Raw genomic sequence first — 26239 nt, 5'->3', positions numbered from 1 at the left:
TGTCTCCTCCTTTCCCCTCCGCTCTGCGCTCCAGGGAGGCCCAGCTCCGGCCCCATGGCTCCCTCGCAGCTTTGTGCTCCTAGGTTGGTGACCTGGCTAACTCTTTGCTTGTTCCCTCCGTGCTGTGCAGTGTCCCCCTCTGTCCATCCGTCTGTGTATGCTTGTCCCTCCTGCTTGCTTCAGCTGGACTGTCAGTGCCTTGCCCCCTCTCTCCCGAGATGGGCTGGCCCCTGCTTATGTCCCAACACTGCCCACTCACTCGCACCACTCCCCTGTGCCTCCAAGGTGAGACCCACTCACTGTTGGGGGTGGCTGCCCAGCTGGCTGGAGAGGGGGCCACTTGGCTCTGGCAGGGGGTGGCTTGGGGCCCTCTCCCAGCTGCCATACTCACCTCAGGGCCAGCCATCTGCAAATTGCTACCGTGCCCATACAGGGCTAACCACACAGACCCAAGGTGCCCATCTAACCCCAGGAGCTGCCCATGCGGTTATAGTCTGGTCCCAAGTGGCCTTGGCACACAAATGTAAAGCCTGGGGAAGTGGAGATGCCCCAGGAGGTGTGTCTGGGTCAGGTGCCCCCTGTGCTGGCCCCTGCGTGGACTGTGCGTGGGCAGGCAGGGAGGCCCGTCTTGGGGCCGCGGGCTGTATGGAGCGGAGCCCCCAGTGTGCCAAGGGGCCATGGTGGCACTGCTTCTTCCTCTCCCCTCTGCCCCCACAGGCGTACTCTTCAGCATCGAGGTCACGTCCACCTTCTTCGCCGTCCGCAATTATTGGCGGGGCTTTTTCGCCGCCACCTTCAGTGCCTTCATCTTCCGCGTGCTTGCCGTGTGGAACAAGGATGAAGGTACAGCCCACCCAGCCCCACAGGGAACCAGCCCCTCCAGCCTGCACCGGCTACTGCCCTGCTGGCAGGAGCCCAGGGCTGGAGTAGTCGTGGGTCGGGATTGAGGGGCGCTGGCAGAGCTGGGGGTTGGGGGGAGCCCAGGGCTGGGGTAGTCGGGGGTTGGGATTGAGGGGCGCTGGCAGAGCTGGGGGTTGGAGGGAGCCCAGGGCTGGGGTAGTCGGGGGTTGGTATTGAGGGGCGCTTGCAGAGCTGGGGGTTGGGGGGAGCTCAGGGCTGGGGTAGTCGGAGGTTGGGATTGAGGGGCACTGGCAGAGCTGGGGGGAGCCCAGGGCTGGGGTAGTCGGGGGTTGGGATTGAGGGGTGCTGGCAGAGCTGGGGGTTGGAGGGAGCCCAGGGCTGGGGTAGTTGGGGGTTGGTATTGAGGGGCGCTTGCAGAGCTGGGGGTTGGGGGGGAGCTCAGGGCTGGGGTAGTCGGAGGTTGTGATTGAGGGGCGCTGGCAGACTGGGGGGAGCCCAGGGCTGGGGTAGTCGGGGGTTGGGATTGAGGGGCGCTTGCAGAGCTGGGGGTTGGGGGGGAGCTCAGGGCTGGGGTAGTCGGAGGTTGGGATTGAGGGGCGCTGGCAGAGCTGGGGGGAGCCCAGGGCTGGGGTAGTCGGGGGTTGGGATTGAGGGGCGCTGGCAGAGCTGGGGGGTTGGGGGGAGCTCAGGGCTGGGGTAGTCGGGGGTTGGGATTGAGGGCGCTGGCAGAGCTGGGGGGAGCCCAGGGCTGGGGTAGTCGGGGGTTGGGATTGAGGGGTGCTGGCAGAGCTGGGGGTTGGAGGGAGCCCAGGGCTGGGGTAGTCGGGGGTTGGGATTGAGGGCGCTGGCAGAGCTGGGGGGAGCCCAGGCTGGGGTAGTCGGGGGTTGGGATTGAGGGGTGCTGGCAGAGCTGGGGGTTGGAGGGAGCCCAGGGCTGGGGTAGTTGGGGGTTGGTATTGAGGGGCGCTTGCAGAGCTGGGGGGTTGGGGGGAACTCAGGGCTGGGGTAGTCGGGGGTTGGGATTGAGGGCGCTGGCAGAGCTGCGGGGGAGCAGAGTCCAACACAAGGCCATGGGGGTCTCCAGCCAGGCCCAGCCTAATGGCATGGGCCCAAGGGGCCGCAGTGCTCTGAGTGGCGAGCAGCTGCCCAGTATTGGAGCAGGGCATCCGGGTGCTAGGCCTCCCTGGAGGTCCCGAGGTGACACGCTCCCCCCCGTGGTGTCTCATCCCCCCCAGAGACCATCACAGCTCTGTTCAAAACCCGCTTCCGGCTGGACTTCCCCTTCGACCTGCAGGAGCTGCCCGCCTTCGCTGTCATCGGGTGAGTCCAGTGCCCTCTGTCACTCCAACCCCACTCAGGGGGGCATTGCTGCGGGGCGGGGGGGAGAGATATCAGACTTCCTGGGTGGGATGGGGAGGGATATATGAGGGGACTCGCCCCTCTTTCTGGGCCCCTTGTGCTGGGGCAGGGGGCATCCTCAGTGTCTCGGTACCGCCCCCACCCACATCCCTGACAGGACCATCCCAGCAGTAGCTTCCTGGTGGTGGCTCACTCGGACGCCCCTCTCCCCAGGATTGCCAGCGGCTTCGGAGGGGCATTTTTTGTCTACCTCAACCGCAAGATCGTCCAGTTCATGCGCAAGCAGAAGACCATCAACCGTTTCCTGATGAAGAAGTAAGTGGTGCCTGCTGGCTCCCTCCCCTGAGACTAGGGGCCCTTTGATCCCAGAGCAGGGGGTGCTGAGTACAGTACCCCCAGAACCAGGGCTGGCTGGAGAGCAGGTGGAGGGAGAACCCAGACTGGGGCGAGTTGGGGTTGGGAAGCAGGGGATTGAGCTGGGTGGGGCGCTGCATGCTGGCTGGGCTCCTTGGTTCCCTGTGAAACAGCTGCTGGCATGGGAGCTGCTGGGCAGGGTGGTGCTAGTCCCTCCCTGAGGGCTGGGGCCAGTTGTGGTGGGTGCGGTGGGATCACTTGCCGTGTATGTTGCTCCCACGCAGGCGCCTGCTTTTCCCCGCGCTGGTCACTCTGCTCATCTCCACGCTCACCTTCCCGCCTGGCTTTGGACAGTTCATGGCCGGCCAGGTAACCTGCTCCCCTCCCCTAGTCTGGCAGCCCTGCCCAGTGGATATCACTGGCACTCATTTGGAGAATCTGCTGCTCTGTGCTTGCCTCAGCTGTGACTTGAACCCGGAACCCTGGCATCTGGAGCCAAAGCTCCAGTAATGTCAGCCCTGATGTCTCCCAGATCTCCAGCAGCCAGAGGGCCAGATGCTATGATGGGCTGGGCTGGGGAGGGCACCCAGCCCCCACAAGGTCCCTGACAGGGAGCACCCTTGGGAGGGTGGGGAGATGGGGTGGAGGCACTGCCCTGGGTTCACCCTGCCCGCCACGGTCCTTCTCCCCAGCTCAGTCAGAAGGACACCCTGGTGACTCTGTTTGACAACCGCACCTGGGCCAAGCAGGGCCTGGCCGAGGAGTTCGAGTACTTTGGCATCTCTGAGGCCTGGAAGCACCCGCACGCCAACGTCTTCGTCACCCTGGTGGTTTTCATCCTCATGAAGGTGGGTCGTTGCCCCAGGGCTGGGGCTGCCCAGCTCACACCCCCTCTCCTCCTCCCCTTCCCCCCACCAGGGCTGAGGTGTGGGAGGGGCCCCTGGCTGGATGGGTGTGACCCTGGCTGGGGTGTGGTCAGGTCCCTGGATGGGTGGGAGTTGTCTGGGTGGGCATGGGCCTGGCCCTGGCTGGGTGGGTGTGGGGAGGATCTGGCTGGCTGGATGACCCCTGACTCATGTCTCTGCCCCTAGTTCTGGATGTCAGCCCTGGCCACCACCATCCCAGTGCCCTGCGGCACCTTCATGCCCGTCTTTGTCATTGGTGAGTACCGGCCCCGGAGGCACTCTCTGCCTTGCCCTGAGCCGGCCTGCCTGTGTAGAGCCCAGGGCAGCCCTAGCCACGCCACCCAGCTCCCAAAGGGGCAGCGCCTCCGCGAGCTACTGACCAGCCCCTCCAGGCAGAGAGGAGAGAGCTGGTTTGCCCACAGTCCCCTTGTGCTGGCCATTGTCCTCTGGCAACAGTGGCAGCTCCCTGGTGTGGCTGGTGCCCAGTGAGTGTGATTGGCTCCTGATGCCGGGGGTTGCCCCTTGGGGCAGGCCCTTTCCCGGAGTGCCAAGCTGCTCAGGGCTTTGGGAAGGAGTTTCGGTACCTCTCAGCCCTGGTCTGAGTGGTGGTGGCTCAGTGTTCACCAGCACTGGGTGGCACAGCATCCCTCCCCTGCCCCTCCAGGAGCATGCAGCCAGCACCATCCTCACTCCAGAGCCCCATCCACCCAGGGAGGGAAGGAAGGGGCAGGGAACAGCCATAGGGGGTACAGACCCTAGTGCCACCTTGGGCCACCTCTCATGGTGCTGCTCCGGCTCCCACTGCTCCAGCAGCACTAAGGGGCTGGGATGTCTGCTTAGCTGGCTCTCTAGGGCACAGCAGCTGGCAGCCCTGGGCAGGGCCCTGTGGCGGAGCAGCGACTGCCCCCTGAGCAGCCGTGTCACCACAGGGATGGGGACCGTGCCAGAAGCAGCAGGATACAACTGATTTTCTCCCCTCCCTGAAGCTGCCTCCAGATCCCCTCTGACCCCTGTTTCCTTGGGCAGGTGCGGCATTCGGCCGGCTGGTAGGGGAGAGCATGGCAGCCTGGTTCCCGGATGGCATCCACGCCGACAGCAACACCTACCGCATCGTGCCTGGGGGCTATGCCGTGGTAGGTAAGCGCCACATTTCCGCGGCCAAGGAGAGGCTGTCATGGGCTCCAGCCAGTCCGATCGCCCGAAGATCCTACTCGTGGTGCAGGTGCATCTCCCTCCTGCCAGCCCCTGGAGTGAGCCAGGCTGTTCAGGGGAACCCAAATCTGTACGACCACAGAGACGAGTCTAGGCTCCTCCCCGGAGGGGGATGTCCCCAGGGAGCCAGGACCAGGGAGCCAGAGTCCAGTTCTCCTCTGGCCCCTGATGGGAGCAGGCGACAGCAGGAGGCTGGTGGCTGGTGCAGACGGGTTGGCAGAGCAGCTTGAGGGCTCCCTGAGGGTGTGCGGGGGGCTGTGCCATGGGAGTCACATACTAGTCCCCCTCCCTGGGGCTGTTGGGGGGGCTGGGGCTCATTGGGGGGGCGTCACTGTGGGGCAGCTCCGTGGGGTCTGGCTCAGGGCCATGCCAGCCCTGCCAGGGTCTCACTGTGGTGCTCTCTGCCACGCACAGGAGCAGCCGCGCTCTCTGGCGCCGTGACCCACACGGTCTCCACCGCCGTGATCGTCTTCGAGCTGACGGGCCAGATCTCCCACATCCTGCCCATAATGATCGCTGTCATCCTGGCCAACGCCGTAGCCCAAAGTCTGCAGCCCTCACTCTATGACAGCATCATCCGCATCAAGAAGCTGCCGTACCTGCCCGAGCTGGGCTGGGGGCACCAGGAGTAAGTGCCTGCCCAGGCTCCCTTCCCCGGGGGCAGCTGGAGCCTCTGCAGGAAGCCCCTCTCAAGGCCAAAGCTTTCGGGAGCTCAGGGGACCCAGTCCAGGAGCTCTGCTCAGTGCCTAGACACACTGGTGATGGGCACTAAAACCATGCAGCAGCCGCTGTGGTTCCCAGGCCTGGGGAACTGCTGGGACCGTGACCCAGCCTGTTCACATCCAGATGAGCCGCTCACCTGCCCCCAAGGTGCTGGGGGAGCGTAGCTTGGACAGGACCCGCGCGGCAGGGCTGAGCGCTCGGCAGCAGCCCTCCCGCCCCCTGCTCAGGGCCGTGCCTTGCTCTCCGCAGGAAGTACAACGTGCGGGTGGAGGACATCATGGTGCGGGACGTGCGTTACATCACCCTGAACTGCAAGTACCGCGACCTGCAGGAGGTGCTGTACAAAACCAAGCTGAAGAGCCTGGCGCTGGTGGAGTCGGCTGGTGAGATGTGGGGGCTGCATAGGAAGCAGGCGACGCCGCCGGGAAGGGGGGGGGTCCAGAGCATCTCATGCCCTGGCCAGCCTGGGCTGTGCCCAGCTCACTCTGGGCCGTGCCACCCTAGTGTGCCCAGCCCCTGGGCCAGCACAGCCCTCCGGGGCAGAGCAGGCTGCCCGGAGAGTGGCCATCGGGATCCCTTCCCCATCCAGCGCCCCCAGGCTTCCCCAGCAGATTCCCAGCTCAGCAGTGCTCTGGCACTGGGCCCGTTTCCCTGGCGAAGGGCCGGGCACTGAGATCATCCTGAGCTTCTGCCCGGCCCTGTGCCAGAAGACAGCCCACTCTGACATTTATCTCCTCTGCCTGTCTGCCATGCCCATTGCCGTGGCAACAGAGGATGCTGCATTACCATGGCAATCTGTAAAGTTTAGGGGAAACAGGAAGGCCAGTGCAGCCTCTTTCAGTGGATCCTCCCTCACCCCACTTCAGAGCCAGATGGCAAATAAACAGGAGTAGTGGGGAAGGGGAGGAGAATGGGCATCCTTTCTGCAGAGGGTGGGGCTCAGGGCTCTTCTGTTAGCTGAGACCCCATGTCATGGAGTCCCCAGGCGATGCTCTGGAACTGCTCCCGACGAAGCCAGTCAGGACTCTGGGGAAGTCTCCTCTCTGGGAGCAGCCTGTCTGCAGGACACACAGCTCACACAGGTTTCAGAGTAGCAGCTGTGTTAGTCTGTATTCACAAAAAGAAAAGGAGGACTTGTGGCACCTTAGAGACTAACAAATTTATTTTAGCATAAGCTTTCATGAGCTACAGCTCACTTCATCGAATGCATCCGATGAAGGTGTCTCTAAGGTGCCACAAGTCCTCCTTTTCTTACAGCTCACATGGCTTCCACCTTCCTGGGTCTGACCTCGGAGCATTCAGCATCCTCTGCCCCTCTGCCCAGGCGGGGTTCTGGGGAAGCCAGAGGATCCTGCCCCCCAACTCTGCAGTCAGACGGGACTCTCAGCCAGCCAGAAACAGAGGTTTATTAGACGACAGGAACATGGTCTAACACAGAACTTGTAGGTGCAGAGAACAGGACCCCTCAGCTGGGTCCATTTTGGGGGGCAGTGAGCCAGACAACCACGGCTGCACTTCACTCCATATCCCCAGCCAGCCCCAAACTGAAACTTTCTCCAGCCCCCTCCTTCTCTGGGCTTTGTCCCTTTCCTGGGCCAGGAGGGCACCTTATTCCTTTGTTCTCCAACCCTTTAGCTCTCACCTTGCAGGGGGGAAGGGCCAGGCCATCAGGTACCAGGAAACAGGGTGTCGGCCATTCTCTGTGTCCAGACCCCTGCACACACCTGCCCTCTAGGGCTCTGCAAGGATCATACACCCTTATCCCACCCCCTAGATACTTAAGAACTGCAGAGAGAAAACTGAGGCACCCCCACAATATTCAGAGAAAACATTAAGAACAGTCCCGCTTCGTCTCACCCCACAACTCCTCACACATGGTCTGGTGCCTGAAGCAGAACCTCTCAGTTCTTGCCTGTCGGCACCATGGGGTCTTCCTGCTTGCCCCAGAGTCCCATGCCCTGCTCCAGAGCAAGCAGACCCAAGGGTCCCAGACTCATCAGCCTGGACCCAGCATCCCGCAGGCACACTGGTGGGCAGGGAACAGACCTGGGCACAGAGCGGGGAGTTCAGGCCCATCTGTAGGAGACCCTGATGGTCCCTTCCCTTCTCTGGGCACTGCACCTTTGCCCCCTTCCCCAGAGCAGTTATCCCTGGGTTGCAATAGGGGAAACTGAGGCCCAGAGAGGGGAAGGCACTGGCGCAAGGTCAACCAGCAAGCCTGGGGCAGAGCCAGGAATAGGACTCAGGAGTCCTGCTGTCTCCCAGCCCCAAGCTCAGAGCCCTGGGCCTCCCACGTCCTCGTGCTGAAACAGGAAGACCAAGCAGGCTCTGTCCCATATGGCAGCTGCTCTTAGAGAGACCCCACCCTGCCCGAGAAGGGGGACCCCAGTGCCTCCGGCCTGGGTGGGGCTGGGTTTTTCATTTTCAGCTGCTGCTCCGTGGACAGATGGACGGACAGGCTTGGGAGCCAGGAGCCCTGCAGGGCACACCTGTCCCATCCTCCCCCCATCCCCTCCCTGAGCCCTGCCAATGGGCTGGCAGCCTGAGCCCTCCTGCAAGGAGTCATGGCGACTCTCCTGAGGGCTCAGGTTTGGGTCTCCACCCTGGGGGCTGGGGAGGGGGTGGATCTAGCCCCCGGGGAAGCTAACGCTGCTCCCAGCTGTGAGCCCTAAGCTGATGGGCTGGCGGCCCCTCGGGGCTGGTCTCCTGCAGAGTCCATGATCCTGCTGGGCTCCATCGAGCGGGCCCAGGTGGCGGCGCTGCTGAGCAGCCAGCTAGGCTACCAGTGCCGCCTGCAGTACATGCAGGAGCAGGTGCAGGCCGGGAGGAACAGCGTCGTCGAGAAGCCCCAGGACGAGGCCGACCACGGGGCCTCCAACCCGGGAGTGCAGTTCCAGGTGAGAGGCAGGGGGCAGCCCAGGGATCCCCCGCCCGACTGCCGGGGTTGGGCTGGCGATGGGATGCCCAGGGCCCGCTGCACCCTGTCACGGAGCCCCTGGGCGATGCTCTGGAACTGCTCCCTACGCAGCCAGGCAGGACTCTGGGGAAGTCTCCTCTCTGGGAGCAGCCTGTCTGCAGGACACACAGCTCACAACTTCCACCTTCCTGGGTCTGACCTCAGAGCATTCAGCATCCTCTGCCCCTCTGTGCGCTTCCTACCGTGAGTCCGCCCAGGCGGGGTCCTGGGGAAGCCAGAGGGTCCCGCCCCCCAACTTCACAGCTAGACGTGACTCTCAGCCAGCCAATAAAACAGAAGGTTTATTAGACGTCAGGAACATGGTCTAACACAGAGCTTGTAGGTGCAGAGAACAGGACCCCTCAGCGGGGTCCATTTTGGGGGGCAGTGAGCCAGACAACTCCATTGCACTTCACTCCATGTCCCAGCCAGCCCCAAACTGAAACTCTCTCCAACCCCCTCCTCCTCTGGGCTTTGTCCCTTTCCCGGGCCAGGAGGTCACCAGATTCCTTTGTTCTCCAACCCTTTAGCTCTCACCTTGCAGGGGGGAAGGGCCAGGCCATCAGGTGCCAGGAAACAGGGTGTCGGCCATTCTCTGTGTCCAGACCCCTGCACACACCTGCCCTCTAGGGCTCTGCAACGATCATACACCCTTATCCCACCCCCTAGATACTTAAGAACTGCATAGGGGAAACTGAGGCACCCCCACACTATTCAGAGGAAACATTAAGAACAGTCCTGCTTCATCACATCTCTTCCCCCTTCGAGACCGAAATTAATGGGGTCACTTTAGCTGGTGACCTGGGGAAGTTCAAAGCCACCAACATTCCCATGGATGCCCCAGCATCTCTCCCATTCCTTGGTGGGAGTTACACCAGGCCCTTCCAGTTTCACGCCCTCCCTTAGGTTGGGGGTGGTCGATAGCACTCGCATGCGGGAAAGTTTTTGCAGCCTGTGCCCTTTTGCCACCCCAAAACCCCCGGGGGTCAAACTGGGATCAGGTCTTCTCCCAGTGCTCCAGTCTGGAGGCCTGCAATTTGGGCTCTCTTGGTTAAGAGCCCCCATCTTGACCTGGGCCACATACTGTTCTCTTACAGAACTAGCATGGAGACATCCCTTTCTCAACAACCTTGTCTCCCCAACAATCTGGCCAAACACAGCCACTTGGTTAGAGGACTGTTTAACTTTCTTAACAGCTTTCACTCCATCTGAGACCTTCTCAAAGCTATCCACACTGGATCTTTCAAGAGGAAAGTCAGTGGATCCATTCACAACTGAAAATTTCTGGCTCTTAGGAACTGAAACTTTCTTGATTAAATCACTTTCCCACCCTTCAGTTGCAGTAAACTGCTTGAAAAGACTCCATGAGGATTCCTTTCCCTAGGGGCTTTTCTATGCAACAATTCACCCTTCACAGAAATACTGCCCTTACCCTCTTCACCTAGGGCTTGCTCTAGAGGAACACTTTCCTGAGCAACAACAGACTCTTTCTGGGTCTCACTTACATCCAGAATTACCTCTGGCCCATCAGGCGGATTCCTACACAATCCCCTTTCATGCAAACTTACAGACTTCCTAGATAAAAGGTTAGAAGCATTCTCCTTCCCTTTGCCACACACAAGTTCAGGAATCTTTTCCTTCTCGCTACAGGTTTCCACACCATCAGTAGGTAACACAATTAAATCACCTTTCTGCTCTCCTTGTGCCCTGGCTAGGATCTCACCCTGACTAGACAGAGTTGCTACACCCTTTCCCAACAACACACTAGCAACAGGCAAACTACAAGCACCAGAATTGTCTGGTCTCTGGGATTTTACATAGACCCTATCTGGATGCGACCTAGTTACAGGGCCATTCTCCCGAGCAGACACAAACTTAGGACTATTCCCTTCCTGGGCTTTAGCTGAATCCAGAACCAACTCTGAGACAGCTGCACTATTCTCAACCATCACAGGCTGAAAGGCCCCTTCTGTCTGCTCCACAGACAAAGAAGAGCTGGACACACTTTCTCCTTTACCAGACACACAGCTCGGGATCTCAGTCCCCTGGTCCCAGCACACAGGGCTGTTCACAGACAACTGCTTGGAGATCAGGGTAGCTCCCTCCACAGGCAAGTCAATACCCCTGACAGACACAGGCACATTTCCTTCCCTGTCCCAATTCTCCACCCAGCTAACAGGTAAGGTGCAGGGACACTCGTCTTCCACTCTCCTCGCCTTCCCCAACTGCTGACTAGACAAAGCCATCAGCTCACAAGGCTGCCTAGGCTCATCCAAACTTTCCTTACCAAGCACCTTGCCACTCCCAACAGATCCCCTGCCCTGCCTGTGTCTCCCCCCACTCAGCTGGGGTCTCAGCTCCCACTGTGCTCAGCGCTGCCCTTGCTGTCCCAGTGGGGATAGGCAGCGAGCTCCCTGCTTTCCTCACTGCATTAGAGCCAGCGTGAGCCCCCTCTCCGGTGTGCAAGGGGGCAGGGAGCATCTCTCTGTCCCACCCGGCCCCAGGGGTCTGGTTACAGGAAGACAGGTAGCCTGAGCCTAGCAGCTTCTCCGTGCTGCCAGCCAGGTCACCTGCATTTTCACTGACCATTTCCCTCTCTGCCAATTCATTCCCTGGATTCAAATTCAAACCCTTGGCCCTTACAGGATCAGGGCCAGTATCCTGTCCCAAAGAGACACAGTCACCCCACAACAGGGTCTTGCAGCTGGTATCCTGGAGAACCCCAACAGCCAGCCAGCCTGACCTCTCCTGGGTCTGCACAGGGATCTGGGCCATAGGCAGGGCGAGGGGCTTCATCCCTGGGACCCTCACCCAGCTCACCCAGCCCCTCAGCATCTGAGGCTGCACCACCAGGGGCCTGACAACAGTTCTCTCTGTCCCAGGATCTCGCTACCCCAGGAATGTCTCCCCATTGACCATCACCTTCCGCTCCCACTGGGGGTCCAAGGGGCCTGAGCCCAGGAGACTTCACACAGACATATAGGTTGGGGTCAGAAGTGGGAGCCTGTCCACCTCCCCACCCATCTGGCTGACGGAGTCTATGATCTGGGACCCAGCAAGGAAGGGAGTCAGACACTGGGGCTTTTCCACAGGGCTTTTCCACACCCCTCGATCAAATCACCAGACTGCTCACAGGCAGTGAGGTGGGCATCCACAGCCCCCCCCTTAACCAGGGGCAGCAATTTAGTATTGAGGTTCCCTGTGGAATTGGCACCCCGGGGTCTATCCCTGCTCACCCCAGGAGGTCCCCTCTGCCTCTCCGCTCCACCATCGCCAGTTCATGCTGCTGCTGCTTCTGCAGCTCTTTCTCAGGCTCTCGCTGTCTCTCACAGTCCTCCCGCTCTCTCAGACTCAGCTCCAATCCCGTCCGTCTCCGATCCCCCGATGGGGAACCCGATCGTGAAGACCCCCATCTGGTCAGGGACAGGAGTCTTGGGGATGCCTGGCTACCACTCCAGCTGCTCCCAGATCCTGCTGTAGCCCCATTGGGGTCAGGAATCTGTTCCTTAGAGTGATCATCCTCCTCCAGCTGCACAATTAACTGTGCTTTGGTGAACTTTCCAATGCTCAACCCTCTCTTTCTGCACAGGGCTACAATGTCCTTCTTAAGGAGATGGTGACAGGCCATCACTCCGCTCTTCCCAAGTTGTTGTGGACTCACAGACCTCTGTGCTCTCAGCTCCCCACGGTTTCCAGGGAGAACCCCTAGTGTGCCAGCCCTTCTCGAGGTCACCACCTCTTTGCCAGGGTCGAGCTGCAGACTCCTCCACCCCTGGGACTGCTCGCTGCAATCCCCAGGGGAACCCTGTTACTGCAAAAGTCCTTCTCTCTCTCAGGGCCAAGCCACAGGCTCCTCCACCCCTGAGACTGCTCACCACAGTCCCCAGGGGGACCCCATTACTGCAGAGTCCTTCTCACTGGTCACACACTCCCAGGGGTTAACCGCCCCCCAAAACCACTCCTCTCTGAGCCTTCAACACGCCTAGTCCTCATCAATACCCCTTCGCTTTACTGCTCCCCAGTCACTTACTGCAGGAAGCACCATGCAGGGGGTGCAGTACATCCCACCGCTGCCACCAGTTGTCATGGAGTCCCCCTGGCGATGCTCTGGAACTGCTCCCTACGAAGCCAGTCAGGACTCTGGGGAAGTGTCCTTTCTGGGAGTAGCCTGTCTGCAGGACACACAGCTCACAACTTCCCCCTTCCTGGGTCTGACCTCAGAGCATTCAGCATCCTCTGCCCCTCCATGCGCTTCCCACAGCAAGTCCACCCAGGCAGAGTCCTGGGGAAGCCATAGGGTCCTGCACCCCAACTCCGCAGTCAGACGTGACTCTCAGTCAGCCAGTAAAACAGATGGTTTATTACACAACAGGAACATGGTCTAAAACAGAGCTTGTAGGTGCAGAAAATAGGACTCCTCAGCTGAGTTCATTCTGGGGGGCAGTGAGCCAGACAACCCCGTCTGCACTTCACTCCATGTCCCCAGCCAGCCCCAAACTGAAACTCTCTCCAGCCCCCTCCTTCTCTGGGCTTTGTCCCTTTCCCAGGCCAGGAGGGCACCTGATTCCTTTGTTCTCCAATCCTGTAGCTCTCACCTTGCAGGGGGGAAGGGCCCAGGCCATCAGTTGTCAGGAAACAGGGTGTCGGCCATTCTCTGTGTCCAGACCCCTGCATGCACCTCCCCTCTAGGGCTCTGCAATGCTCATACACCCTTATCCCACCCCCTAGATACTTAAGAACTGCATGGGGAAACTGAGGCACCCCCACACTATTCAGAGAAAACATTATGAATAGTCCCGCTTCGTCACACACCCTCACACCACTGCCACGCAGGGAACCACTGGCTGGAAACCCCAACACGCCCAGCACTCCCAGGCCTTTGTGAGGCTTCTGTCTGGGAGTGCCCCCCCGCCCGTTCCTCATGCCAATCTGGTCAAGTCTGGGCTGGCTGTGAGCGCAGGTCCCTGGCCTGAATCTTCCTGGCCTGGATGGTGCACCTTGGGCCCCTGCCTATCCGCCCTCCCTCTGGCCTGGGCTGCTCTGGATTGGCCTGGTGATGGGGCAGCCCAGAACTATGCCTCCCTGAACTGGGCTGGGCTGGATGGGGTGCCCCAGGCCCATGGTTCCCCATCCCATCTGGCTGGTTATGGGATATTCTGCCCCCCCCCACCCCTGCTGAACTGGGGGTGGGATGCCCTGGACTCGCCCCACTCCCACCCTACCACGCTCAGGTGCTGGTTCAAGCCCCCTGTATATGCTGCCCCCAGATCAGCACGGCGGAATCGTCATCAGCCCCGTCACACGGAGAGTCCCGCAAGCCCCTGAAGCCGGCACTCAAGCGAAGTCCCAGCAGCTTGGTGGAGAGCCCCACAGGTGAGCTCCCTGTTCCCGTGGGCCCCATAATGCCAGCCAAGCTCCCGGCTTGCTGCCCTTTGCACTAACGGTTTCTCTGCTTGTGTGTCCCCAGCCAGGAGCCCAGATCACTTGGGCATTGCCCTCAAGAGCCTCTTCTGCACCAGCACTGCCATGGAGCCCACTGAGGTGAGTGCCCCCCACTCCCCTCCTCCCGGACGGTGTTCCCCACCACCATGACACCTTGGCCCCTGCTCTGTGCCCAGCCCCCACCCGAGGCCCTGGGGCGATGGCGCCCGGCCAGGATGCTGTAGTTTCCCATAATGCCTCTGTCTTCTCTCCTGTTTTTCTCGTGGCTAAAAAGGCTGAGAATTCAGCACCACCCGAAAAGCGCAAGTTGAAGCGCGTCCGCATTTCCCTCGCGGTAAGTGTGTGCCACGCCTTGGCCAACCACAGACCAGGCACCACCCTCCCCCATACTGTGCTGAGGGCACCCCACACCTCCAACCATCTGCAGCCTCCCTCAGGATTTCCACCTGCAGAGCCCTTTCCGGCACACCTTAATTAATCCCCAGGCCCTGCTGTGGGGTCACCACACCTGCTTACCGGTGGGGAAACCGAGGTGCAAAGGCAGGGAGGGACATGCAGCCAGGCAGCGGCTGAGCCAGGGATAGAACCCAGGTGTCCTGTCTCCCAGCGCACGGGTGACGATCAGGGTGGCCCAAGAGGCAAGAAGCAGAAGCATCCCCGTGTTGCAGAGACTGGCCCCGGCCGCTGCCTGCCCTGCCCCCATACAGCCTGTCTGCCACGTGCAAAGGATGGGCAAGGAGAGCTGAGTTCCTATGTCCATCCCCCCCACACAGACACCCCGCTCCACTCCTGGAGCCATCCTGAGCTCTGGGGACTTTCAGCACAGTATGGTCCCTGATCTGACCCCCCCATCCCATTTCACCTTCTCCCAGCTGATCCAGTGGGAGCCTAATAACGCTCCTTCCAATGACTAATCTGGCAATGATCCACTCCTACCAGCCAATCAGCAATCAATACCTCCTGATCTGATCTGATTCCCCTCTCCCAGCTGATCCAATGAAAGCCTTTTAATGCTCCTTCCAACCGACCAATCCAGCGACGATCCACTCGGAAATTAGTGCATCCTTGATCATCGCTCCTTCCCCCGCTGATCTACCTCCCCTCCCCCCAGTGAGATCTCCCGATTTACGCCTGTGGGTGCTCCCCTCCCGGTGGGGCAGTGGAGCCGGTGCCTCTCTGGCCTGGGATGAGCCAGACTGCAGAGGCGGCTCCGGGAGCCTGACGGGCAGAGGAGCTTGGCTGAGGGCGCGCCAGGCTGTGAGCAGCGAGGGGCTGCCAGCGTAAAGGGGCCTGTGATCCCTCCCTAGAGCCAGGCGCCCCCAACTACGTGCAGCCCCTTGTGAGAGGGGTACCGCTCCTTGGAGTGTAGGATCAGTTTTCAGGGGAGGGGGCTGAGCTTGGAGTGTGTTCACGGGAGGCCCCCCCCCCCGGTGTAGGAGGCCGGGAGCGAGGGGAGGCGGCCAGCTGGCAGGGGGAGTAACACTGCAGCCGGCTCCCGCTCGGGCAGGGAAACCAGAGAGGCAGATCCCCCTGCTTCTGCCCTTGACCCAAGAGCAGCTGAGCGCTGGATGGGACCTGAGGCACAGACGGACAAAGGCCCAGACCCTCCGAGGTATTTGGGCTCCTAACCTCCATTGACATGGATGGGATGGAAGTTCAGTGTCTAAATACCTTGGGCCTCTGGGCTTGGGAGACTCACCAAAGGGGAGTATATGGCGGGGCAGGGACTAGAACCTGCAGCTCCCAGGCTAGGGCCTGAACCCCTGCCTCAGGCAGGGTAGGCCGGGAGACCACTCCATGCAGCAGAGGAGTGAGCTCTGGAGCAGCATGGGGAGAGGGAGTGTGGAGAGCAGGTATCTGGGGCGTCGAGGGGGAGCTGAGTGGGGGGAGGGGTGCAGCCTGGCTTCTGTGGCCAGCAGCATCCTGCAGAGCCAGAGTCAGGGGAGCTGGGGTGCAGGACATGGGGAGGGGGGAAATCCAGGCTCAAACAGGGCAGTGTGAGGGGCCTGAGACAAGGCAGGGCGAGGGAGCTGAGCTGGGCTGAAGGGGGAAGAGTGGGGATCTGGGTGCAGAAGGGAGTGTTGGTGGACCGGGTTGCTCCTTGCCCACAATCGGCACTGTGCTCTGAGACGGGAGGCTGGAGGGAGCCCCAAGCTCACCTGGTCAGTGCCCGCTATGGCACAGTCATGCCCACCCTGGCTCCGTGGCACACACCGGCTCCACGTCCCCAAAGCCTGGCTAACACTCCGCCTCCCTCCCTCCCTTGCAGGACCAGTATGAGCTGTCTGGCGAGATGAGTCCCTCTGAGGTGAGTGCCAGCAGGTGCACCATGCGCCAGGCCCTGCCTCTGTGGCACCCTGCAGATGGGAGGGCCCTGAGCCCTTTCCTGGGGGCCAGGCCAGCTGGGCCCTATCCCTCCCCAGGGTGAGGGCCACACTGGTGGGATGCCCAGGGCTGAGTCTCCCTCACCCCTTGGTCAGGAGCTGCCCCTAGGCCAGCTGGCACAGAGCAAAGGGATCCGTCTGCCCTGCTCTCCCGGCTCTGCTGAAGCCCACACTTCCTGGGCGCAGTGAGGGGACCACCCCTCAACAGCTTGGGGGTCGCCAGGCCCTGGGGAACCTGCTCTGCCTTGCCAAGTCCTCATGGCACCACCCATGTCACTCGCCCAGCGAATATGCCCCTCCTGCCCCAGCCATTGTCCTGCTCCCCAGGGCCCCTGCCCAGCACTGCTCTCCAGGGGGCTGGAGGCAGGGCAATCCCTCCCCCTGCTCTTCCCCTCCCCCATTCTGCCCATGGGTCCAGTGGAGAAAGGGAGGGGATGGGGGGACAAGGAGAGGAGGAGAGAGGGACTGGCTGGAGAGGCTCAGTCCTGTAGGTGGAGGCAGCTGGGAAAGGATCTCCTCAATTCCCTCGCATTAAACGTTGTCAGAGCTGCCCCTCCATGGGCAAAACCTGGCCAGGCAGGGCCCAGGGGGAGGCCCTGGGCACTGGGGAGGGGAGGAGGAGCCCCCCAGGTGTGGGGCGAGTGTCCTCACCCAGGCCACTCTGCTGCGAGGCTCCTGTGCAGATACCAGGCAGAGGATCCAGGTCCCACTGCGGCAGTGGCTGATGGCAGGGGCTGGGCTAGAATAGCCCCCGCAGGTCGGGGGAAGCCGCATGCGCCACCCTGCTGGGCCACAGGCAGCACGGCTGGGATGCCCGCTTCCGCCAGGGGAGCCTGCTTCCCCGTGCAGCTGAGGGTGAGGAGGCTCTGCCCATGGGCCCAGGCAGCCTTGGCCTTGTGCTGAGCGGGGCCAGGAGTGACAGTCGGGCACCTGCCGGGGGGCTGTCGAGCTAGCGCCCAACCCCCAGTAACCAACAGGGCCTGCTCCCGTGGGGCTGGATCCAGGCCATCACCCCCTAGAGCGGGCGTCCCATTCCCCATCCCCTGAGCTGGCCAGTCCTCCACCCTGGGGCCAGATCGGAGCCAGCGTCCTCTAGGGGGAAAGGCTGCGTGTCCCATTCCCCACCCGCCATATCCAGCCAGTCCCCCGGTCCTGGGCCTGGATCAAAGCTGTCACCTCCATGTGTCCTGTTCCCTGCCCCTGAGCCAGGCAGTGACCTCCCTAACCTCCTCCCCCCCTCCCCGCCTTGGGCAGGGCATAGGGCTGCAGGTGGAGCGTTGGGAGAGCACTGGGCTTTGGTCTGCCCTGCCCATCTGTTGAGGCCCACCCCACCTCTCCCCCCTGTCTCTGGCGCTCACGGCCCCCCTTCTGCCTTTCAGATCATGGAGTGGGAGAAGCAGCAGCTGGACCAGCCCGTGAACTTCAACAACAGCAAGATTGACCCTGCTCCCTTCCAGCTGGTGGAGAGCACCTCCCTGCACAAGGTGGGGTGCGCATGGGTCCCGTGCTCCTTGGGGCGCCCGGCAGCTGGCTGCATGTGCACAGCACAGGGGTGCATTGACAGCCTGAGCCCAGCTCTCCATCTGGTGTCCTCTGCCCTGGGGCCTGGTTCCCCGAGCTCATCAATATTGCCCCTTCCCCCTTCCCCACGTTGGCATGGCTGGTTCAGCTCTGAACCCTGCAGATCCACCCCCCACATCCTCTGCAGTGTGCGTAGGGCTGCATCTCAGCAGACTCCCCCAGTGCGGGGTCCCCTCTGGCTCTCCCAGCCCTGTGGGCCCAAGCCCCAGTGGGGCCTGGCCAGCTCCCCGCCCCGCAGACCCTGAGCCCCGTCTTTGTTGCAGACTCACACCATCTTCTCACTCCTGGGCGTGGACCACGCGTATGTGACCAGCATTGGGCGCCTCGTTGGCATGGTGTCCCTCAAAGAGGTGAGCAAGTCCTGGGGCACCTCCCAAACACCCCAGGAGGGGGGGAATCAGCCCTATGGGACTCATCACATGGAGGCAGAAACAGAACCCCTGAGCCCTCCTGGGGAGTGAGCAATGGTGCCTTCCCCCCACCCTGAGCCCCAGACCATAGGGTGCCACCAACCTCCGGGAAGGGTGTCTCTGGAGACCCTCCTGCACACACACACCCCTCCCCCTGTGCTTCCTGCAGCTGGGGGTGGGGGAGAAGGGTCCCAGGTGCCCTCATGCAGCTGGGGACATGGGCGGGGAGGGTGCCTCATGCCGCATTGCTGAGCCTTGTCTGCCCCTAGCTGCGTAAGGCCATCGAGGGCTCAGTCACTGCCAAGGGCGTGAAAGTCCGCCCGCCCCTGGCCAGCTTCCGGGACAGCACTGCCAGCAGCAGTGAGATGGAGACCACGGACATCCACCAGCTGTGGGACCGGCGCCGGCGCCTCTCCATCCCCCGCGAGTCCAGCCCCTCTGAGCCGGACGACAAGTGCCAATGAGGGGTGGGGCCGGCGGGTAGAACCCGGCCCCAGCTGCTGATGGACACAACAGACACTGCCAGCCCCTGTGGCGGTGGCACCGGTGCCACTGCACCTTTGTGCCTGCAGCCCTGGCACCCTGCACGGCCAGACTCGCCGCCTGCCAGAGGAGGAGCCAGAGCTCCAGCAAGCCACTGCCATCAGCCCTGCCCCGGGAGCTGCCCCGGCAGCCCCTGTGTGGTGAAGAGGAAGGGTGAACCAAGACTAGCCCCTGGGCTCCGCATGCGAGGTTCTCTGGGAAGCTGGCGCAGGGCTCCTGGGGGCAGAATGCAATATCCAGCACCACCCCCAACTGCCAGGGGCCACTTGGTCCCCAAACAGCACTGAGTGCTAATCCCCTCGCCCCCGACTCTGCAACTGTCTCACCCCTGGGCCCTCCAGCCCCAGCTCAGCCAGTGCCCCTGAATCCCAACCCACAGCCCTCCCCTTTGGCTCGACCTGCCGGTGCTTCTCAGTCCTGAGCTGCAGGCCCCCCACTCCCTATTCAATCTCCCGTCGAGTCTGTCAATCATACTACCTCTGGGGGTGGTTTGTGGTACGGGGCAAGGGCGCAGTGGGGAGAGGGCAGCTGGGCTTAGCTGAGGCCAGAGGGGAGTTTGGCTTGGCGCCCAGGGTGAACAGCGCAAGCACCCCCCCTGCCAGTCTCACTGAGCCCCCTCCCCGGCATGGCTGCTTTTGCCTGGCCCTGGGCAGGGTCCCAGGGGCTCGGAGCCAGGGACGGGCAGCGACCGAGTCTCTCTGGGCCCTGCGTGGGCCAGGATGTAAATACAGAGATTTTTATATTAATTTAATAAAAGGACTTTATAAATAGAGCAATAAAGTAACTCAACGGGTGGCTGCTGCGTGCCAGGTGCCTCTGATGCACCTGGGCTGGGGGAGTGGGGCACATTGCTACAGCCTGGCACCAGCTGGGGCAAGAGGAGCCAGCCAGAGCCGGGCACCAACAGCCTTGCAACAGCAAAGGGGACGGGGCTGGGGGGGGAGCTGTGTGCCGCTCCTACCCCAACCAGCCACTGGAGGGAGCTGCTGCTGCACCGAAACAGCTGGGGGCCGGGTGGGCTTGGCGGGTTTGACCGTGCAGCCCTCCCCACGCCCAAGATAGGCTGGCAACAGGCCTGGCCTTCCCCACGCTGCTGTGGATTGGGTCTCCCTGTCCCTTCACTGCCAAACGAGGGGCCTGTGTGCTCCCTGCTGGGGGAGCCCAGCTGGCGCTGGCCCTGGGGTGGAGAGCTCCCCATGCCGGCTGGCCCCGCTCCCTGGGCCGGCACCACCTGGAGGCAGCTTTGCAGCCAGCAGCGGGTTCAGGGAGCGGCTGGAGCGCACGGGGGGGGGTTGCGGGATGCAGGGTCCTGGCGAGTTGGGGTAAGGGGCTGAGACATGAGTCACCAGCCCAGGAGGCTGCTGTGTTGTACCAAGGGGAGGGTGAGCGCCCAGAGTGCATGGGGGGGGCTGGAGCAAGCCACAAGCCAGGAGGAATGGCCCAGATGCAGCCTTGGGTGGGAGAAACCTTTATTCCAAACATGAGCCAGGGTGAGACACCAGCCAGGTGCTGGGAGCTAGTAGCACAGGCCCCCCACAGGATGGCACCCAGGGACCCCCCCAGTGCAACGGGCTTGGGTGAGTGACTAGCTCAGCCTGGCCCAGGGCAGCCCTTCGCACGGCAGGAGCAGCGTGCGTGCCACAGCCATGGAGCCGGGCAGGCCCATGGAGCGCATGGTCCCAGCCTGCACGGCCCCTTATTGAGCCAGCCTGTCCCACCAGGCTGCCCCCGCCCTCGACACACATGTGGCCAACTAGCAGCGCACATGTGCCAGGGTGAGCTCCCAGAAGCCCTGGGGAGGGCGGGGTGGCGGGGCAGCTGCTCAGCTCATGTCAGGTTGCGGGGGAGTGGAGCGGGGCGGGTGATGTGCCCAGGGGCTTCACAGCTGGACCTCGGTGCGGTACAGTGGCGGGGGCGTCTCGCCCGCCTTGGCAGCCACACCGCGCTTGGCATTGATGACCAGCAGGCCCGCGTCGGTGAGGGCACAGCTGACAGACAGGGGGTCCATGTCCTCGGGGAGCTGGCACTTGTGGGTGAACGTGTTGGAGATGGTGCCATCCTCTGCCACCTACCAGGGAAACAAACACCCCGTGAGAGCGGGCACAAGACACATTCCTGCTGAGCACAGCCCCATTCAGCCCCGACTCTCGCAGGAGGGGGCACCATAGGGACTGGGGCAGGAGTGGGGCTGGGGGGGGCAACTCCCTGCTCCTGTCCCAGCCACCCCATTCCCGCTGTGCTTTGTTCACTCCCCCCGAACCCAGCTCCTCACCTTCTCGGCCTGGATGATGATGTGATAGTTGTATGTGGTCACCACCACGTCCTGCGGCTCGAACTGGCTCACGTCGGCCGTCACCTGGTACGTGTCGTCCCCGGCTCGCACGTTGCTGCCCAGGCTGCAGGGGCGCACAGATCCCGGAGACCCTGCACGGAGCGGGGCAGTGAGGGGGAGAAATGAAGCCCCAGGAGCCCACCGAGGCCCAGGGGCTGCACCGTGTGGCAGGTGCTGAGAGGGCCTGGCGAGCAGTGGGGGGTGGCGGTGGAGTGGGGTGTCAGTAGGAGCTATGGGAGGGGTCTCAGTGGGGTGTCGGGGGGCAGTGGTGGGGTGCAGGCAGGGGCTGGCACCTGGCAGGCAGGGAGAAAGCCAAGCTGCCTCCTCCCATGGTGCGCTGCTGGTGCAGTGAGTGTGGCCGGTGCTGGCTGTGACTCAGGCTGGGTCTGTCACCCCGAGGTGCCTTTGCAGCAGGGGGCTGGTCCCTTGATTTTGCTCAGGACAACCAGGCTAGTTGTGCAGCAGGCATGGGGGAGGGGCTGCCTGCTCATGGGGCTCTCTGGCTTTTGGTAGGGGGTCTGCTGGCTGTCGGCGTTGACTCAAGGGGGGATTTGACTAGCAAGCCGGGGGGGGGTGAGTTGGAGATCGGAGGATTGATGTCGGGGGGATCTAGCTGGCAAGCCAGGGGGCTGGAAGGGGATCTGGCTAGCGGGGGTGGTGGGCATGATTGCTGGGATGGGGGTCTAGCTAGCAAGCTGGGGGGGGTCTGGCTAGTGGGGGATGGGAGGATTGAGTGGGGGGGTTGGCTAACAAGCTGGGGGGGCCTGGAATGAAGAACCCTCACCCCGAAGGATGAGCTCAACCCTGGGCCTCTGGGGATTTCAGAGGCTGACTGGCCACCCCAGACCCCATGGGGGCTGCATCTCCCTCCCCTCCCTGGGTGTAAAGGCAAGGACCTGCCTGGATGATCAGGGGCTTTGAACGTGGACCATCGCGCTGAAAGGACAGGCCTTGCCCACTCGCCCAACAGAAGGGATTCCGCGAGCTGGTAGCAGTAGTAGGCTCTCACCTGCTTCAGCCCATGAGCCCCTCCCCACCATCCTGCCCCTGTGCAAGCAGTGGCTGTAGCACCCTGAGGCATGTGTGGGGTTGGGTCCCCCCCCAACACCCATGGCCCCCACCTGTGTATCCATAAGAGTCCCGGGCCCGCGCGGCGAAGGGGCTGTGGTGCAGAGAGCTCCTGTCCCCCTCCTCCCCAAAGCGCCCGCGGGGCTCGAAGCAGGGCTCGGCGGGGGGCGCGTTCTGGCTGTAGGTGCTGATCCGCTCCGAGCGATAGGTGGAGGACGAGCTGACGGACGCCATGGCGCTGGTGCCGGGCCGCGGAGGATATGGGTCACTGCTGGGAGAGGGAGCGAGGGGAGGGGCAGGAAGGCGGCCAGAGCCTGGAGATGCCCATAATTAGCAAGGTGTCCGATGGCACCGGCCCCTGGAATGCGAGATAAGGCGGCCGTGTTCCCAGATAGCGCCTGGCAGGGCCGCATGCATGTGGAGGGTGGGGGGGGGGCACAGCATCACCATGGCCACCGCAGCCCCCGGGAATGGAGAAGGGGCTGGATCCCCTTTGGAGCAGGGAGGGAGACTCTCGGGCAGGACTGGCCATGGTTGGGGTACTTCAGCAGGACCCTATGGCGCAGGGGGCAGGACCCTGGGATGCCATTCCCTCGAGATCCAGCCCGCTCAGAGGTGGTCACCCTGGCCCCTGCTGGCCGTTGTCCCCGCCTGGGTTGGGCCCCTGGGGAATGCAAGACGCCCATGGAGGGAAGTGGCTGAAACCCACCAAGGAAGCGCCCACACGGCACTGCAGTAACAAGACTCGTTTTATTAAAGGCCTGGCAGGACGGCCACAGGCAGCTGGGACACAGGACAACAGAGAGCGGCTCTCAGCGGCCACAGGGCCAGGCCGGCAGCTCACGGTCCCCAGGCACAGTGCGAGGCCACGCGGCCCCGAGGATGGCTCCTGAGGACCAAGGCAGGGTCCATGGGACACTCCTCCCCACTCCCAGCCTGCTGCCCCGCTACACACACACTGCCCATCACATCTGTGTGTGTACACACACATCCCTCCCCTCACATCGGTGAGTACACACACATCCCTCCCCTCACATCCACGTGCGGTCACACCTCCTCCCCCTCATACACACACACACACATCCTTCGCAGCAGTGTGTATGCACACATCTCCCCTCAGACCTATGCAACACACATGCACCACCCCTCACATTTGTGCATGGACATGGACACCCACACTTCACCTCCTGGCACATACACATCTCCCCTCACATCCATGTGCCTATGCACACACTCAGCCCTCACATGCATGTGCACACGCACCCACCTGTATGTGGGCAACACAAGCTCACATGTATGCACACCACACAGCCACATGCCTACATAGCCCCTTCAGGTGAAGTGCAATTGGAGTCACCGGCTCCTGCTGCAGGCTGGGGAAGGCCGAGGGACTAGTAATTCCCCAGTGCTGCCAGCCACCCCCTCCTAGTTGCCTTTCCCCTTCCAGATGCTGCATTATTCGGTTCTCTGGGATGTCGAGGGGGGGCAGCCCCTTTGTGAGCCAGGCTCCTTAGGAGAGAGAGTGCTATAACGGGTAGGGTAGATGACTACGGGTCAGGACTCCTGGGTTCTTTTCCTCATTTGGGCAAGCCACTTCAGCACCGATCAGCAAGGGTATGAGGGAGACTAACTCCCACTGAACTCAATGGGCATTCAATGACTAAATACCTTTAAGGATCTGGGCCATCCCCTCCCCGTGCCTCTGTTTCCCCAGCTGTCATAAAAGGGTGATGCCCACGCCCTGGGCATGGGCAGGGTTAACGTGGGAGTGTTTGTGAATGTGCCCAGAGTCTCTCGGACGGGAGGGGCTAGCAACCAGCATGGTCTCCCACCACCTCTGCCCCACGGCTGCAGCGTGGGAGCTGCCCCTCTGACGGCCGAGCCTCTGGCACACTGGCACAGGGCCTCTGTCGCCCACTCCAAGCAGGGAACAGGGGCTGGCAGAGCTGCCTTATGTTCCTGGGGGAAGGGGCATTTCAGACCCTTGCAGGCAGTGCCCATCTGTGTGGCAGCACTGCCCCAGGGAGCCCACCTGCCAGTGTCTCCCAGAGCGAGGGAGGTTGCAGTCCCTCAGAGGGAGGGGAGCCTGCAGCCTGTCAGCAAGGGGGGCAGGGTCCGTGGTGTGAGGGCACGGGGTGGGGGAGGGGTGATGCAAACACCTGCTCCCTGCTGGGACCAGACTCAGACTCATTGCTGAGGGGGCTGCCCGACAACAGCAGTGGGGAGCAGTGTGTGGGCACTGCCGGGGTGGGGCACAGTGGGGCCTGGGCTATGTGGGGAGACGTGGGGTGGGGAGTGCCCCAGGAGAGACTGCTGCCAAGGGCCCATATAGACCGTAGCCTGCCCCAGATCTCCCGGGGGTCCCACTGGCTCCAATGGGAGGGAAGATTGAAGAGGTCCGTGGCAGAGGGTTGGGGAGGAGCAGGGCAGCTTCCCCTTCCTCCCCCAAATCCTGGGGTTCCCTGGCCAAGTTAAAAGAGCCAGTTGCTCCCCGTGCCAGCGAGAACCACCTCCCCCCCGAGCACTGAGATCTAGCAGCCCACCGTGCCACCCACTCAGGCTGGCTCAGGCACCAGGTCCTGGGGAGAAGCTTCCAGCCCAGCCTGTCAGGAGTGCAGGGTCTGGGGCTTGCAGACGAGCAATCCAGAGAAGGCACAGAGCTCGCTCGTGCTCGCCTCTGGGCCCAATCCACAGCCTTGGGGAGCCAGGTGAGACGTTCCAGTGACTTCAAAGGGCTTTGACTCAGACCTTGTGCAAGCAACCCTACAACAACAAGCCAACATGCTCAGCCCAGCACTTGTCAGCAACCCTTCAATAACCAAACAGCATGCACAGCCCAGTGCTTGCGCTCACCCCTACAATAACAAAGCAGCATGCATGGTCCAGTGCACTCAAGCAACCCTGTAATAATACAGCAGCATGCACAGCCCACAGCACTCATGCGACCCTGCGATAACAAACCACCATGCACAGTGGAGAAAACCTAATGCCATGTCCCGCTGCTGTCTGCTACAAGGTCACTGCAAGCGCTACACCTTGCCAGCCATTCTGGGACACCGTCCCCAAGCGCTCAGGCCCCGCTGCCTGCCCCTGGGTTGTGAGCAGGCCATGTGCCCGCTGGCAGAAGCAGGTTTGGCCTCATGTCACCCGGCTGGAAAGTCCCTGCTGCCTTAGGGGAGCAGCATCAGCCCTCCAATTAGGGGCACATTTCCTCCTCAGACCCATGGCCTGGACGGGACAATGGCACCGCCCGCCTCCCTGGGTCAGGCAGCTTCCCAGTACAATGTGTCCCAGTGCCCTGGGATCCATCCCTAGACCCCGGACAGCGACTCTCTGGCCCAAGAGCTTGCTAACATCCTCCCACATCCCCTCTCCCCCCGTTCTCTGCAGGGAGACGGTGACATCTCGACCCCCATTCACTCCCCATCCCGGGCCCTGAGCAGATGCACTGGCCAGAGACTGGGGCAGTCCCGGGCAATGCCCGGTGCTACTCAGCATCCAGCAGGCATCTCTGAGGCAGGCAGACGCTCTGCCAAGGTGCAGGCACAGACTGGCTGCTCGAGAGCCAGGTTGGGGAGCGGGCCAAGCCCTGGGTTCAGATGCAACCCCCCCTTGCCCGGAGTCAGTTCCTCAGGAGCTCCACAGGCCGGGCCTGAACCCTAGTTTAGGCACTTGATCTGCTGGTTGAATTCCAGTAAAGCAGGAGGGGGCAGGCCTTGCTGGGAGCTCTGGGGACCTGGGAGCAGCACAGGGGCCGCAGGCTGCCTCATAACCTAGGGGCTCCCTGCACCCAGGTCCTGCACCGGCTCCTGCAGGAGGAGTGTTTGGCACATTTGGGGACTGCAGGGCAGTGTGAAGTGGTGGGGGGGATCAGGGACTGGGGAGGAGAGGGTCCCCCGGGAGCCAGGCAGCAACGCTCATGGCCCACCCGTGGCTTTCATGAATTGCATTGGTAAATATAACAGCAGACACTGGAACTGGCCAGGGTGCAATCTGGCACTGGGGGGGGGAGACAAGCCATTGTGTGTGCCGGGGGGGGGAGGGAAACCGCCCATAGAGTGTGTGTCGGGGGGGGGACTGGACAGGTCAGTGGCAGGGCTGGGGAGGGA

At 62.3% G+C, this 26239-nt stretch overlaps 2 protein-coding genes across 5 annotated transcripts in view; one reads left to right on the top strand and one right to left on the bottom strand.

Annotated features, from left to right (window-relative positions):
- Positions 1-19502, top strand: part of CLCN2 (chloride voltage-gated channel 2) — a 50915-nt gene extending 31413 nt beyond the window's left edge. For 3 of the 4 annotated variants that reach the window (XM_043492058.1, XM_043492060.1, XM_043492059.1), the window contains 17 exons: positions 718-843; positions 2097-2181; positions 2434-2535; positions 2859-2943; positions 3267-3422; positions 3666-3735; positions 4506-4616; positions 5106-5319; positions 5664-5797; positions 8127-8311; positions 13638-13743; positions 13838-13911; positions 14087-14146; positions 16082-16120; positions 17576-17680; positions 18041-18127; positions 18457-19502. In XM_043492058.1, coding sequence (XP_043347993.1) covers positions 718-843; positions 2097-2181; positions 2434-2535; positions 2859-2943; positions 3267-3422; positions 3666-3735; positions 4506-4616; positions 5106-5319; positions 5664-5797; positions 8127-8311; positions 13638-13743; positions 13838-13911; positions 14087-14146; positions 16082-16120; positions 17576-17680; positions 18041-18127; positions 18457-18651 — 1934 coding nt within the window. In that variant the 3' untranslated portion in view covers positions 18652-19502. The remainder of the gene's footprint in view (positions 1-717; positions 844-2096; positions 2182-2433; positions 2536-2858; positions 2944-3266; positions 3423-3665; positions 3736-4505; positions 4617-5105; positions 5320-5663; positions 5798-8126; positions 8312-13637; positions 13744-13837; positions 13912-14086; positions 14147-16081; positions 16121-17575; positions 17681-18040; positions 18128-18456) is intronic. The other variant, XM_038416103.2, reaches the window with a different exon arrangement.
- A 683-nt stretch (positions 19503-20185) lies between these two features.
- LOC119861836 (heat shock protein beta-7-like) lies at positions 20186-22415 on the bottom strand. Its single transcript, XM_038417491.2, has 3 exons — positions 22184-22415; positions 21003-21154; positions 20186-20798 (listed from the first exon to the last, which is right to left on the bottom strand). Exons 1-3 carry the CDS (start codon positions 22362-22364, stop codon positions 20610-20612), a joined length of 522 nt encoding a protein of 173 aa, XP_038273419.1. The 5' UTR covers positions 22365-22415; the 3' UTR covers positions 20186-20609.
- Between the last annotated feature and the right edge of the window lie 3824 nt (positions 22416-26239).

The sequence above is a fragment of the Dermochelys coriacea genome, chromosome 9, assembly GCF_009764565.3.
Source record: "Dermochelys coriacea isolate rDerCor1 chromosome 9, rDerCor1.pri.v4, whole genome shotgun sequence".
Taxonomy (NCBI): Eukaryota; Metazoa; Chordata; order Testudines; family Dermochelyidae; genus Dermochelys; species Dermochelys coriacea.
Note: the sequence above shows the minus strand (reverse complement) of the source record. Positions and strands in the feature narration are given on the sequence as shown.

Excerpts from the sequence above, each read along its gene's own strand:
- LOC119861836 (XM_038417491.2), bottom strand. The coding sequence starts at position 22,364 with ATGGCGTCCGTCAGCTCGTCCTCCACCTATCGCTCGGAGCGGATCAGC. Across the intron at positions 21,155-22,183 it reads GGACTCTTATGGATACACAG|GGTCTCCGGGATCTGTGCGC; the intron begins GTGGGGGCCATG and ends CGCTCCGTGCAG. Across the intron at positions 20,799-21,002 it reads TCATCATCCAGGCCGAGAAG|GTGGCAGAGGATGGCACCAT; the intron begins GTGAGGAGCTGG and ends TTTCCCTGGTAG.